The following is a 14514-nucleotide window of genomic DNA, read 5'->3' as shown; positions in this document are numbered from 1 at the left end:
TCCACACCCTTCAGAAGTGTGGATGTGTCCAGCAGTGTGACAGCATCACTGTGGCCATGGGGTGCATACAAGAAGATCCTGTTAGATTTACTCTGTAAAGAAACTGTAAGATTTACTCTGTTAAGAAAGTTTAAATGGAGGTGTAAATGGACTGCTTATAACTTTCCAAGGAAGTTAAAACCTAAGGACTGTAAGATTTACTCTGTTATATGTGTTGAAAAAAATAGGAGATAGGTGAGTACTTAACAGAAAACTGAAGCAGTTCTCCAAGTTCAAAACAGGACAAATTAGTAGGATAGGTACAGCAAAGACGCTACTGACAGGTTGTGTGCACAGACCACATCTCCTCTTGTGCCTTCACAGCAGAAGCACGGGTAATGGGGAAAAAAGAGTGTTGAGGTTTCAGTAATAACTTTGTTATAACTCTGTAGCTCATTGTGGAGTTACATGAGGTGACACTGAGGAACGTGTTTATGGGCATGTTTAGTGTGATGAGTTGACCCATGGACTAGATGATCTTAGAAGATTTCTCCTACCTTAATGATTCTATGATTTTAAGATTCTATTAGTTAAAACATGAGGGAATGGGCCTTTTAAAGCACTGATGAAAGAAAATTAAACTTTGAGAAGGCAATGTCACTTGAATGCAGATGTTGACTATCGTCTAACATCCATCCTAGCCATCAGAATTTAACAGTGAAAGAGAATACTTGTAATTAGGAATTCTACTGGTTTTAGTCAAGAGATTCCTATCAGAAAAAGGGCAAATCTCCATTTCCAGAACACACTCTGGTTCAGGAAAAGACTCACCAAGTATCCCAACAGGAATGCAGATGGTGTATATCACTAAATACTCATTTTCACCACTGAGCATCCCCAGCACCAGCTTTTTGGCTATGAATCATCCCTATTACTCATCATGTGCAAATATACCAAAACAACTTGTAGGTTGCGGGAAGTTTCAGAGTGGGGAACAACACAGTTCTTTTCATTTCATTGTTTTTCCTTTCTTGTACCATTCTTTTTGTGACAGTCTGATGCAATACGATACACAGCTTGAACCTCCAATGTGTGGAGACCATTAAGGAACACAGCACCACAGCGTCTCCTAGAGTTTGCAATATGTATGGGCCTGCCTGAATGGCATTTTTCTCTGGGTTTCTAGTATGCATGTATTGCTAACATAAACTAATGCCCCACTGAAACTGCTGTACAAGGAGTTGCTCAGAGAAAATTATAGCAGAAAGGAAGAACAGGGAAGGAAAAGGAGGAACTGGAGCATGAGAATAACCTCAGGATGTTCCTGGTTTGTTTTTTCCCTCAAATATCTCACCCTGTACAACCCCTTTTAAAACCAGCTGTAACTAAAACTTCCAAAATATATCAGCCTACTGACTGAAGAGGTGTCTTTTTTATATGCTAGGCCAACTTGTGCAATCTCTGACACCTGCCTCTGCCTGCAAACTTACTGCAAACAGGGAAGGACTGATGCATATGCCCACACATGCACAAGCACGTGTCTTTCCAATGCATACAGATGTGCATACATACATGCACATCTTTCAAGTGAGCTTTCATAGCCATGCTGCAAATTTTACAGCAATAGTATGTGTTGTGATCCTCCTAACCTGAACTGTACTCAGATAGAGTCAGCTTAAGAAGCCAGTTATTGTCATTAATCGGCACATATTTCACTTGATATAGCTGAGTCCACTGCTGACAGCAAACAGCATCACTGCACTCAATTTACTTTTCTTTATGTTGCTGTCACCACTGCGGTGCGATCTAAAAAGCCAGCCCAACCAGTCCGTCTCCGAGTAAAACAGCTCCATCTCCTGGCTAACGGGGGGAACCCAACAAAGTACTGAATGGCCAGGGCTGCGTGGGAATTCCTGCCGTGCGTCTGGGAGGAGTCTGATGGGAGATGCACAGAAGGGGAGCTGGGTTTTATTGGTGTCTCTGGTCAGTAGTTCTGTCTCCAAGCACAGTTTCTATAGCAGGGGCTTGCGCCTCACCCTGACACCTGTAACTCCAGCAAACACAAACGGGAAAGAAACAGCCTTCTAGGAAAGTGTCTCTCTTTGAAGCACAGATGTAGACAAGGGAGTGTTCCAAGCACTCCTGGTGCTGGAGAAGGGCTCCTCTGATGCATGCATGCACTGATTCTCACCCCATAACACACTGGCTTCCCCAAGTTGTTCTCTTGCCACTTTTCTTAGAAGTGTTAGTGACATCCAGCTAACAAAGGTTCTTATGTGGAACAGAAATGCATCCTTCTGCTGTTAACAGACATGAGAAATGGCTTTCCTGTGAGAAATGGTCATTTAGGAATCAAGCAGACCAAATGCTCCATTAGGACACGCAGGAAGGATGTTTCATGCATAATAAAGAAAAAAAAACTATTTTGTACCATGCAAGGATTGAGCATCCTAATTGGCCAGGACACATGCCCAGAATAATAATTCCCCCTCCTGCTGGCTCCATAAAGCACTGTGCCAATGCTATGCGGTTCTTTACTGCAATAACTGGTTACAGCAATTGTTGATGCTGGAGACGTGCCAAAGCCCAGCAGTGAAGCTGCTGTTCATAATGTATAATTATTAGAGCACAAGATAATTCAACATAATTTAGCAGAAAGCTGTATGCTGCTTTATCTGTAAAACACTGGAACTCACAAAGCCGATTCTTAACTGCCCTGCATCTAGAAGGCTCAAATAACAAATATTATGAACAGAGATATAGTAAAGGATCAGGCAGCGATTAAAATGACTTCTTTTCCCCTTTACCTCCCCAAATTCCTCATAGATCTGTTCAACGTAAGTTGTCCCTTTCCTTTCTGGAGAAACCTCTCCATGGATTTCCGACTGATCGCTCTCGCTTTCGTTTGTCTTCCGGCTGTTCTCCTGTGTTTCATTTTCTGATTCTTCCACGTTGTCTCTCTCAGACTTGTCCGAAAAAGCATCATTTTCCAACTGCTGGTTGTTCTCCAGGGCTGAATCATTCAAACTGAAACACACAGATAATTATTCACTTCAATATGACCTACAGAGCCGGCTTACTTCAGGCCTTTTAGAAAGGTGAAAGCACCTCCCGGGACTCAAAGCAGAGTTTGCAGCCCAGGAGAGCACAAGATGTGGGTTTTCTGAATAGCAGGGTTTTATTACAGCTACAAGGAGACATTTCCAACCAAAAATCTGCCATGGAGCTCCACTTCGTTGGCCTTATGCAAACTGCCACCCACCCACCCTGGGCAGGAGCTCACATACAGAAGGGATACAGAGCACCCACTAACAACTGCACACTGCTGACTGCACAGCTGAAGTGTGGATCAGGAGACATTCTTCTTTGTACAGAAACAAATCAGAGGAACATAGCATATGGGAAAAACATGAAATTATGACATAGATTTTTTTTTCCAGTATGACTGCTACTTTATTTCAGCAGATGGTGGTCCTAAATCAGCACTACATTAGAAAAGGCCAATTTAAAAAAGCAGTAAAAGGGAAGACTGTCACAAAATCACACACAAGTCAACCTGGGAAACGTGCTGCCATTGGATAACGTATGGAAGAACTCAGTTAGAAGCAAACACTGGCAATTACATGTAGCAAGAATACCCAGATTATAGTAGCATCAAGGAAAAGCATGGAAGGAGCAGTAAGCCTCATGCTCAGTGACATGGGCCTTGCAGAGTAAGGAAAGAGCTAAAAATTCTCTGTCACGTAGCAGCTCCATTTGAAAAAGCAGATGTAGTTTCTGCTGCAGGTAGCAAACATGATTAGATAGAGGTTAGACACTTAAAAGAATTCATTAAATGCCTGTTTCTCCAAGGGATACTTAGCATGGCATTCAGCTTTCCCTATTCAGACACATCTTCACATGCTCTTCCATGGCCTAGTCCAGATCACAGATTCTTCTCACATCTTCCTCTGAAAATTTCTTATATGAGACCTCATGCAAAATTGCTCTCAGATGGAACAATAAGAGAAGAATTCCAGCATTTACAAGGTGTTTCAGAGGATCAAAAAAGACCCTGGATCTTGAGGAGCTTTGTTACCTTCTGAAGCTCACCTCCTTCTCAAAGCAATCTTTCTCTCCTCTCTACACAAGAGCACTTCATCTCTTCTGGGCACATCCTAGTTTTGGTTATACATTAATGAAATATATATATTAATATATATTATATATATTATACATTAATGAAAGCCTGGAGCACAGCTTGTGCATGAGTTTAACGTAACTAAGAGGAAAAAAGGTGAGATCTGTCAGAGCAATTATCTCCGGATTCCTCAGCATAGATGCTTTCTGATGGTAGGGCAGGCATTAGTTGTGCACCACTCAAAACCTGCCTTTTTCAACTATCAGTTAAAAATGTGAGTGTTTGTGTGTGGTTGCTTTGCTCCCTCACCAGGTCCAAGTTTTCTCCATGGTGTATGTACGCTTGAAAAAGTTTATTGTAAAGCTTATAGTTCATGGCTCAGAAGAAGAATGCTTCTATTTCATATCAGTAAGGAGAACATATGTTTTTAAGTTTCATCTGCCAGATAATCATTTACCAGATCATTTGAATGTTCATTGGAGCAAATGACTGCCTTGGATTCCTCTATACTTTCCTCCTAGCCCAATTCTTTTGCAAAAAATATTTCTTTAAAAGATTTCAGATTTAATCTAAGGGGAGATCAAACCAACATGAAATCACATTCCACTGTCCGGGATTATTCACCAGCCACAAACAAGGCAAGATTTAACATCCCAGAGCCAAGGAGCTGCTCCAGGGAACCAAAAGGAAAACAGATGTTCTGAGGAACAAATTTGAGATGCTGAAGTGGAGCCAGATCTTCTACTCCTTCAAACAGAATTATCAGTAAATATATACAATATGAGAAAAACAAAGTCCGGCCTGTGAGCTTGAACTAAAACCAATATTAAGATTTCTCAGAGGCTTCCAATGGGATTTGGACCTGGTTTGAAAAGCTAGGAAGGAATGAATATACTAAAAGTCAAGAGATTTTTATTTTACTCATGAGCATGAGTGAGCCGGCATCTTTCACAGCTAAAGCATATTGAATCTGCCATATAACGGTGCTTTACTTTCCAGTAGAGTTCCTGAAAACTTCAGTCAGTCACCAGAACTTCTTTGTGTTTAATGCTGCTCATCTACACAAAGCAAAAAAATAACTTTGGCTCTCACCAAACAAGACAGCAATTCCTTGGACTGCGTGACACAGAAGCAGCAAGAAACACAGCCTCATATGAGGAGTGCCTGATGCCCTAAAGGCTTCTTGTCTAGAAATCACAGATTTGCACAGTACGTTAGCCTTTGATTCAGAAGCACAACTCACACAGTTCATTCCCTTTCATGCTACTAAGGACATAGATTTCAAAATCACCGTATAATCTTGACTTCTCTCCCAGCAGGAAAGCAGCAAAGCAGCCAGCAAACAAATGCAGCTTTGGCTCAAGGGAGAATTTGCCTTCGCCAGTTCTCTTGGGTTTTGTTCTCTCTATAATATCCATCACCTCCCTTTTTTCTTTTTGTTTCCTTGACAGAGTAGTTTGGCTAATTTGAAGATAGAGCTAAATGTAATTAACTGCCCCCCTTAACAACAGCGTGCCAACTTAATTGGTATGACTCCCTGCAGGGAAGGCATTTAATTAGAATGATTGAATCCCTGTGACGAAACCACTGTCAGTGGCAAGCGAAAAACCCCTTGCTCAGCATTTCCACAGTTTTGGAGTTTTGGTTTTATATTCTCCTCTCTATTCCACCAGGGACAACAAAAAGTAATTCCTCTGGGATTTAAGCACTGTAGAAAGTCTGTGTACACATTAAAGGCAGTGGTAGAAGTCGGAAAGGAGAGAGAATTGTCCGGACAATCAGATGCCAAATCCCCAGACTGAACCAGACTCAGCTAAAACCTGAGTTCATCAGAAAAATCTGGTTCCAATTGTGGGTACCCTATTCTGCTGAAAACTCTGCCGGGTGTGCAGAGCCTGGGCCCCATTCAAGAGGGCTTTTAATGTCGGATAACTAAGTGGTGAAGCAGAGGCACCATTTTAATGTCATTTATGTATCATATGTCAGAGAAGAAATACTTCTGTACAGTTTTAACTCTATCTTCTGCATTTTCAGAAGCCACGGGTCTGACTGTAAGTTCTCAGCATTGTAAGCTTCACTTCAGTATTAATACTTCTATACGCTCAACCACCAGCTGAAAAAGTCCACTGCATTCACAGCAAGCACAGTCCTGAGAGCCTCTTGCTTACGTAGAAAGAAATTAGAAAGTGGGGTATTACAGATGATGCCCAAGAAAAACAGCAGTATTTGCTCAAGTACTAGGGCAACACAGACACCATAGCAGTACATCTGATTTCCTTCTCTTCATCCACTGCTCCTCAGAAAAGCTCTTCTTCAAGTTTTAGCTTAAAAAACAACAGCAACAACAAGCAGCAGAATGCACACTGGGAATACCAGAACCTGTCAAAATAAAGGCCAGACCAGAACCCTGCCATTCAGCTTAGGTCCTATGGGACCAGTGATACCTCTAGAGTCTGCAGAAGACTCAGGTCCCTGCTGTTGTTACGCTCATAACGGTACAGAAGAAAATCACCCAAAGGTGAGATTCCACGCTGTGAGACATCATCTGTGCCAGCTGCAAGAACTGCTACCGTAAGAACTGTCTAATCGATCGTTCACTGTTGTAAGCCCTAAAAGTCAAATTCCTACCAACAAAACTAGAAATAGACACTATATCTCCCAGTTCCCACTCCAAGGGCTAAGTATCTATAACAGGGCTATTTTTGAGCTTGTCCATTTCCTATAAGCAACAAAGACCTCCCTTCTTTTAAATGCTTTGAAGTGAGTTTTTACAAAATGCTGCGGCATTACTAGGAAGACGAATAGGGCACATTTTTACCCTTATGTCAAAATTTATCTGAGGCATAATGGAGGAAATGGGAAACAACTCAAAACCTCTGTGGAGAGAGAAAGTAATTATAGAACTAAGGATGCAGTGTGTGCACACTGCTGACACAGTATTATTAGCAAAGAGAACACATTATTAAAAAACAGTTCAGACTCAGAGCCATATGTGCTAGTCAACAGACAGACATTGTAAATGATTATATCTGCCTAACCATGGGTCTATTTCAGTGGCTAGACTGCAGTCTTTACTCAAGCTCGCCATTTTCATGGTACTACCCCTGAGACAGCATTTTTGTTCAAGAAGGGTACAGAAGAGAATTGCTTACTGTATACACGAACTCAACTGATGTTCCTCCCAGGTTCACCCACCAGGTGACAACAGATTCTATATTGTCCAAACCCATAGATTTCTGATGGATGCGGCAGAAGAATATAATGCCTATTTCTTATATGGGTCTTCTTAGTGGGCTCTGGCTATGTAACATTAAAGTTGACAGGATGCCAAAGCATGACCCATACAACACCTTTCTCTCCATGCATTAAGAAGTGAGAGTCCCATCTTACTGGAAGAACTCCTGGTCTGAGATGGGGCTTGTGTGCAAGATGTTGTTGAGCCCTCCATGTGCAGAATCACTTGAGCCATTCATTTCTCCATCCTTTCCCTGCTTGGAGGCACTGAGTCGGAAGAGGCTGGAGCAACGCAGGGCAAGTTCCAGAGCATCCAGCCAGCATCGGCCTGTGAAAACAAGGGACATTATTGAATCATAGATTCATAGAATCATAGAACAGCCTGGGTTGAAAAGGACCAAAATGATCATCCAGTTTCAAACCCCGTGCTATGTGCAGGGTTGCCAACCACCAGACCAGGCTGCCCAGAGCACATCCAGCCTGGCCTTAAATGGCTCCAGGGATGGGACACCCACAACCTCCTTAGGCAACCTGTTCCAGTGTGTCACCACCCACTGAGTGAAAAACTTCCTCTTAATATCTAACCTAAGTCTCCGCTGTCTCACTTTAATTCCCCATGTTCCATTAAGAACAGGAGAGTAATTAAGACAACTCACGCACTGCTTCAAAAGCTTCTTACCTGGGAGCAAAGCTTGTTACAACTCAGGATGTCACTGTGTACAATAACCTATGTTACATTTTTCATCTCCATAATCCCTTGACTATCTTGTCCTCCTCCCCAGTGTGTAAGCACTAAACTAGAAGTCAACTTGCAGTTTGCACAATGGATGGAGTGTTCTAACAGGAAACACTCCAAAGAAGAACCTGGAAGATCAATATTGCCAGAGTGATTAACAGTAGGGGAATTGCTTGTCAGGGTGTTTATTTTTCCCCTGGATGGAGATAATCAGGATGGAGCATCAGCTTTTCTTATCATGCTTATAAAATCTGCAAATGAAGGGCCTACTTCACAAACATAAGAAACTATAAGTTTAGTGCAAAGGTGAGAGAAACCATGACTCCTAAGTGCAGCCTTACTGGATTCTCCTAAGGCCTGCAAAGAAACCACAGACAGAAACCCAAAGTGAACCTTGGCTCCTTTTCCAATGATCCACACAAACTCACAAAGCAATGTGGCAGTGCTAAACATCACAGTGCTGGAGCTTTGGTATTCCTGAATGCACCTGAAGACAGCCTGCTTCTTTAATGTGGCCAGGGCACCTGCAAATTGACTGAACGTACAAGAACTGAGGTATCTAGGGAGTTATCCTCTAATTTCTAGCATGTAAAACAGAGCTCTTGATCACACTCCTCAGAATACGTATTGCAATAATTAGAAGTGTGCTTGAGAGGCAGGGAAGAAAACAAAGGGATTTTTGCTCTAGCAATAGCAGGTGCTACCAACTGGATTCTCCTGGACTGTTATGTACCTGGAGGTCCCATTCGGGAAATGTTTCCATTACATTCAGTTCCACCACATCATTAGCATCAAGCGTATGGATAAATCTCACTGGGATCCAGCTGATCTCTTGAGCAGAATTCCTATCAACTTCAGTGTGACTGAAATTTGGCTGTATAAGATCAATGAGAGCTTAAAAAAAATTAGCTCATATATATAAGGAAATGTCTAAAATGTGAGTAGCTGTTAGAGCTCACTTTGGTACAAAGCTACAACCAATAAGAGACTTCCAGAAGTTTGCAGAATTCCATTTGATTACTGAGCCACAAGCACTGCAGAGCTCAGCCATTTATTCCAATTTCAACCCCTAAATTCCTTCTGTATCAGCTTATGATTTAACAATAAAACCATACATAGTAGTATATAAAAGATTAGGAAGGTTGAAGGCTGTTGGAATTGATTTCATGCTATTTTGTATTTTAAAAATATTCTTGCACAAAGGCTTTACATGCAGAGATTTATTTTCCTCTTGCCATGCTGAGGATTTGCATGGATAACCCATTACAGTTAACGGCTGTGCTGAGAGCAAATCAACTCTCTTCTACATGTCCCTGCTCCTGCTAACCCATCAAGATGAAAACCTGTTTCAGGCTACTCTGTCCAAGCGAGTACACTGCTACTTGTGCTAATCTTCTTTGACTTTCCTCTCTCCTTAACTTTTATTTTCCCGTCCGTGCAGAGTGAGGACTGCACCATCTGGCATTTGGAAACACTGCAAATGTCAAGACATTTTTATGTCCTATAGGCTTGTAGAGAGAGGTGCTTTGATAAGGGAGCTTGATTTGCAGCAGTAAGGGGGGTCAGGTCCTCAGCTCTCTGCAGCACTCCTGCACAGACATTCTCTTGTGACAGTCACAATGCACTGGCTATGTTTATGCTTTCTAACAGGGGTGACAAGAATACCCCAAATCTCCTCCAAGCCAGGACCTGGCCGTCTCCATACTGTGCCCCTGCAGCCCAGCCCCCCCCAACCCCCTCCTCCTGAGGCTGGAGGCACAGCTGGCCAACCTGCATTGCCATGGGCATTCATTCACTGGTACCAACACACTACATTACCAGAAGAAATCATTAAATGACATGCTTAAGTTTTATATTAATTTAGATGAATCCCAGGAATTGGTTATGAGTAACCTGAATCATTTTGGAAGTCATCTTTAAGGAGTTTAAATTAAAAAAAAAAAACAAAAAACAAACAATAATAATTACATTGTTTAATATTCCAAAGCAGAGACACAAACTTTAGAGGAACAGTTGTTATAAGAATGCACCGTGTGTTAGCATTCAGCATTACTTCTGCCCCTCAGCACATGGAAATGGTATCAGAACCTCCCCTTGTATTTGCTTCTAATGGAATTCAAGCGATGCACAGAAATCCCAAGCTAATATTTCAGCCATCAGGTGGTGCTGTGAATCTAAACAAACACATACCACACACACGCACAAAGGATGTAGGATTTCATCTGCAAGTCTCTGTTTCATTGCTACAGGCCTACATGAAATATTTTACATTTGAGTGAGCTTGATAGTGAGTAACACTCATCTTTATTGTGAAAATTACATGAAAAATCTATCATCTGGATAATTTAACTGCTTACATGAGATGTTAATTCCTTCCATCGGGAACTGTGGAAGGAGAAAGGAACATGTGGTCACAATAATCAAACGGCCATCCAGAGCCATGGTAGGCCACATGAAGGCTTCACAGACCTGAATTTTCCCATTTTCTAATTCTGAATAGTTGACTCAAGACATATTTTTTTGTTTTGTATGCAGGATACTTGGATCAGAGAAGGGTGTGAAAGGTTCCTTCAGAGTGGAATGGCAGCACAGTATGATCCATATAGAGGAAGTAAAATAGAAATGTGGAGGAGTTACAATGATAGTCTTTCATCCAAAGTTAACAGTTCTCAGTGAGAAAAACAGTAGACAGAAAAGACTTCCCATCTAGAGAAGGTTCCCTTCTCTGAAGGGCAAAGTCAGTCCCAGTCAGATCACTCACACCGGCAGCAAGAACAAGAAAGATATTTCGTATCATCCATCTTTCAGCACCTGAGCTGCTCAGGTGATTGATTGGGTTTCCCAGCCACCCTTGGCTCCCTCCAGGAGCAATGGGAGAAGAGCGATCCCTTGGACATGGCTGTTCCTCAAGGGCCAACAGCAGTTATCTGTCCTACCAGAACACTTGCATTAGCTTGGGTTCCTGTTCTTTGCTAGAGCAGTTGCTGACCATTGGCTTGAGTTTCCATTCCCCTACATCCCTTTAGCAGATGAGGATCATTTGACATGTGGCATCATTTAGTTTTTTTTTCTTTGATACACGTCTACAGTCATGGCTGACAATTTCAAGAAGGAAATTCCTTGAAAATCTGCTAAACACAGCTGGGTTCCAAAGTTCCTTCCTTCCTGAAGGGCTTTGAAAAAAAGCTAATAAAGGATTTGTAGTGCTGTGACTTCTCAAAACCAAAGCTGAACATACATCTCTGTTTTGAAATCTTCAGGCTCAGCAGCCTGGAAAAGCACCCTACAGTCCCCTCTGAGATGATTTGGGCAGTCCAGCTGAACAGACAGGAAGCCCTGCTTCTCCTTGCAGGACGTATCCACAGGGCACTGCAGGCAGCGTGCAGAAATGTAGAGGCTGCAAGGCTTAACAGGAGTAAACGTGCTTGCACCAACCCTTTTTCTTCTTGGACAAAAGGAACTACTAAAAGCAAGTGATAAAAACACACTTCTCCCCCTTGGAGAAAACAGTGGTTGCTTATGCTGCTACACCAGTCGAATACCTTCATTATTCCTTACATTTAAACGGATCTTTAATTACAACAACATCCTACGGAAAAACAACAACGAGGAAACAGACAATACTGGAAAAACAAAGCTCTTCAGTTCCCATCATTCCATTTAGAACAACTCTCCATTTGATGTGCCAGAGCTATCTGCCACATTTTTCAGCAGCAGATCACAGAGGAGCCAGCCAATGTTCTCTCAGCACTCATCGATAACACAGATCTGCTTGAGATGGAATCATATCATGGCACAGAGGAATCTCAATCCGGGACTAAACTTTTTTTTCCTTTGCATTTTTGTAGCTAGAGAAAAGCTGAGATGAATTTCTTACCAATTAAGACTTCAAAAGCCTCACACCTAGTAACCATACATTCTTTCAGACAGGCATCACTAAAGGATGATCATTCTTCTTGAATTATTAAAGTAATCCAGCTCTTGGCCTCGTGCCTCACACCTACAAGATAAATGCTTTTCAGAATGAACCTGAAGTAGGCTGCCACCTGGAAATGATGAATACTTGCTCAAGTGCACACAAATCACGGATGCTGAGGAAGACGCATATTTGGTTCAGTCAGTGAACATTAAGGTCACGGTATTCAGCTGACTGCTTCTTATTTTGTGGTACCACTTGGGTGCCTATGTATATGATTTCTTGCACTCTGGCTGTCAAGATGCAAGGATATGATTCCTCAGTTAGCTGCAGGTGTGAAGTATGCATCAAGCTAAACAAAGTCAAGTTGCAAATGCCTGGATCTTCAAGTGCTCTGAAAAATCTAAGTAATATGAAGGGCAAACATAAAGCTAAAAAGATAGCTTCTAATTTTTTCCAGCATTCCCGGGTCCAGTGCTATATTTCACTGTGAAGACTATTTCAAGTTGCAGTCTCCCCCTCAGTTCACTGTTTCTGCACATGACCCTTATTTTAATAATGCCATTTACTCCTCAGATCAGAGCATCCATCTTGGAGAAAGAGCTGAGTGTCTAGCAAAAACTAAAGAAATAATGACAACACAAGCCAGAGCATCAGGTTTTACACGCAGCTCTATCCACACAAGTCTAACCAAAATTTGCCTGGAGGAAGGGACAGACATAAGCAATGAAATACAAGTGTAGTTTACAGTTCCACTGTTAAGCCTTTAGCCCTTGGTAGCTTGCCACTTTGAGCTTCCCCAGTAACCTTCCCCAGTGCCTACGGCAAGGTGGACATCTATGATGTAAGATACATACAGCTGGGCAACTCAAACTGCTTGGGAGCTGCAGGGCACTGATTTAGGGATCTCAGGATCAGTCTCAGAATGGTCTGAGCAGGAAGTTCAGAACATGTTTCAATTACTAACTCTAAGTCACTCATCAGCATAAGCCTGAAATTCATACACAGCCACTGGTTCGGAAAAAGCAATTTCCTTTTCTGAAACTGCTAAGAAAGAAAGACCCTGTGTTTGCACAGGTTGGCCCTTGCAGGCTGATTTGACCTTCCAGATGTCTTTAAAACACATCACAAAGCAGACTGCTGCTGGCATCTGTGAATGTGAAATTTACTGTAGCTTGGCGGTAGTTCTGCAGGCTGTGCAGAAGTCAGGACCTTAAATCCTACCAGCAGTCTCTCACAGATGGTACAGCAGAGGGGAAAGAAGGGATTCTGAAATGCTGAGAGAAAAAGTAGGCCACGTAGCTGCTGATGGTGGTACAGTTGCCTGGATAGCAGAACTGTACGTATAACATATGTTGTAACTCAATATTCCCCAGCAAGTCAGAGGCTTACACAAACTACTGTTAAACTCACCAAATGCTCCGCCGTTCATTTTCCACTATTAACATGGGAGGATGGATTAAAAAGAGTACGGTCACTACACCTCCTCAGAGACGCCACAGATTCAAACAGTGTGGAGGAAATTGCTAACCATACTACCCTACTTCAGAGAAACAGCAAAGAAAATGAAAATGATGCTACATCTTAAAGTGACTCTACTTTGACCTGCCCGGGCTGTGCCTGCTTCTTAAGAATACTCTCCAATATCTTAGCTTTAAAAATAGGTTCTAGTAAGTGACTATTTTAAGCTCTTATGATACTAGAGTCATAATAACTCATTGGGCAGAAAACTTCCCACAAGGCCTCTAAATATTTAAAATTCTCATGCTCCAGACATGGCCCCTTTTGTGGTTTTCCAGAATGACGGTACATAACCTGAGCGGAGAGATCAGTTAGATAAGTCTTACTGCTGATGATTTCTAGGGGACAACTGCAAGCTTAGAGCAGTCATGGGTGAGGGTAATCAGAACAAATCTAAAGCAGTTCTACTATTCTAAAACCCATGATAGTCATCACAGAAAAGAGAGTGTAGAAGTTCAGCCACAGGTCTCTTTGCCAGACCTTAACATTTAATCATTAGATCTTCACTAGAATAAAGTTTTCATATAAAAGACAACAGAAATGACGCAAGAAAAGGACATTATCAGACAGCAATTTGTCTTAAATGTATACAGTGACCACTTTGCTCCCTCTGAGCATTTTCCAGTTCAGTTGATGGAAGATGAGTCATGTGGATCTCACAATAATTACAAAATCTGTGTTAGTCAGTTACCTAAGAACCCTACAGGACTGTTCTGTTCATTTCTTCTGCAGGCCATCCGTTTAAGTAGAGTTTGAAACACCGGTAACTTATCAGCTCTGCCTCAAAGGCATTTTTTCCCCCAAAGACTATGTACCAATCTACTCCCATCAAGATGGGTGGTATTTGTAGCCATGTAAAATCCTGCATTCCTTTAAACAAATAAGCTGCACTGCCCTGGAAGATACAAAAGTGTAGAAAAGAAATAAATGTGCTTCTACAGCTTTGTACAAGTTCCACTAATTTTCATATCATCTCACTGCATTGACAGCTCTAAGCAGCTTTCACTA

At 41.9% G+C, this 14514-nt stretch overlaps 1 protein-coding gene across 3 annotated transcripts in view; it reads right to left on the bottom strand.

Moving 5' to 3' along the window:
* The window catches only part of OSBPL5 (oxysterol binding protein like 5), a 154585-nt gene that overhangs the window by 17130 nt on the left and 122941 nt on the right, over positions 1 to 14514 (bottom strand). For all 3 annotated transcript variants that reach the window (XM_072338313.1, XM_072338314.1, XM_072338316.1), the window contains exons 8-9: positions 7490 to 7661; positions 2787 to 3006 (exon numbers count right to left, since the gene is read on the bottom strand). In XM_072338313.1, coding sequence (XP_072194414.1) covers positions 2787 to 3006; positions 7490 to 7661 — 392 coding nt within the window. The remainder of the gene's footprint in view (positions 1 to 2786; positions 3007 to 7489; positions 7662 to 14514) is intronic.

This window comes from Excalfactoria chinensis, chromosome 5, assembly GCF_039878825.1.
Source record: "Excalfactoria chinensis isolate bCotChi1 chromosome 5, bCotChi1.hap2, whole genome shotgun sequence".
Taxonomy (NCBI): Eukaryota; Metazoa; Chordata; class Aves; order Galliformes; family Phasianidae; genus Excalfactoria; species Excalfactoria chinensis.
The sequence above is the reverse complement of the archived record's forward strand: the minus strand, read 5'-3'. Positions and strand labels throughout refer to the sequence as shown.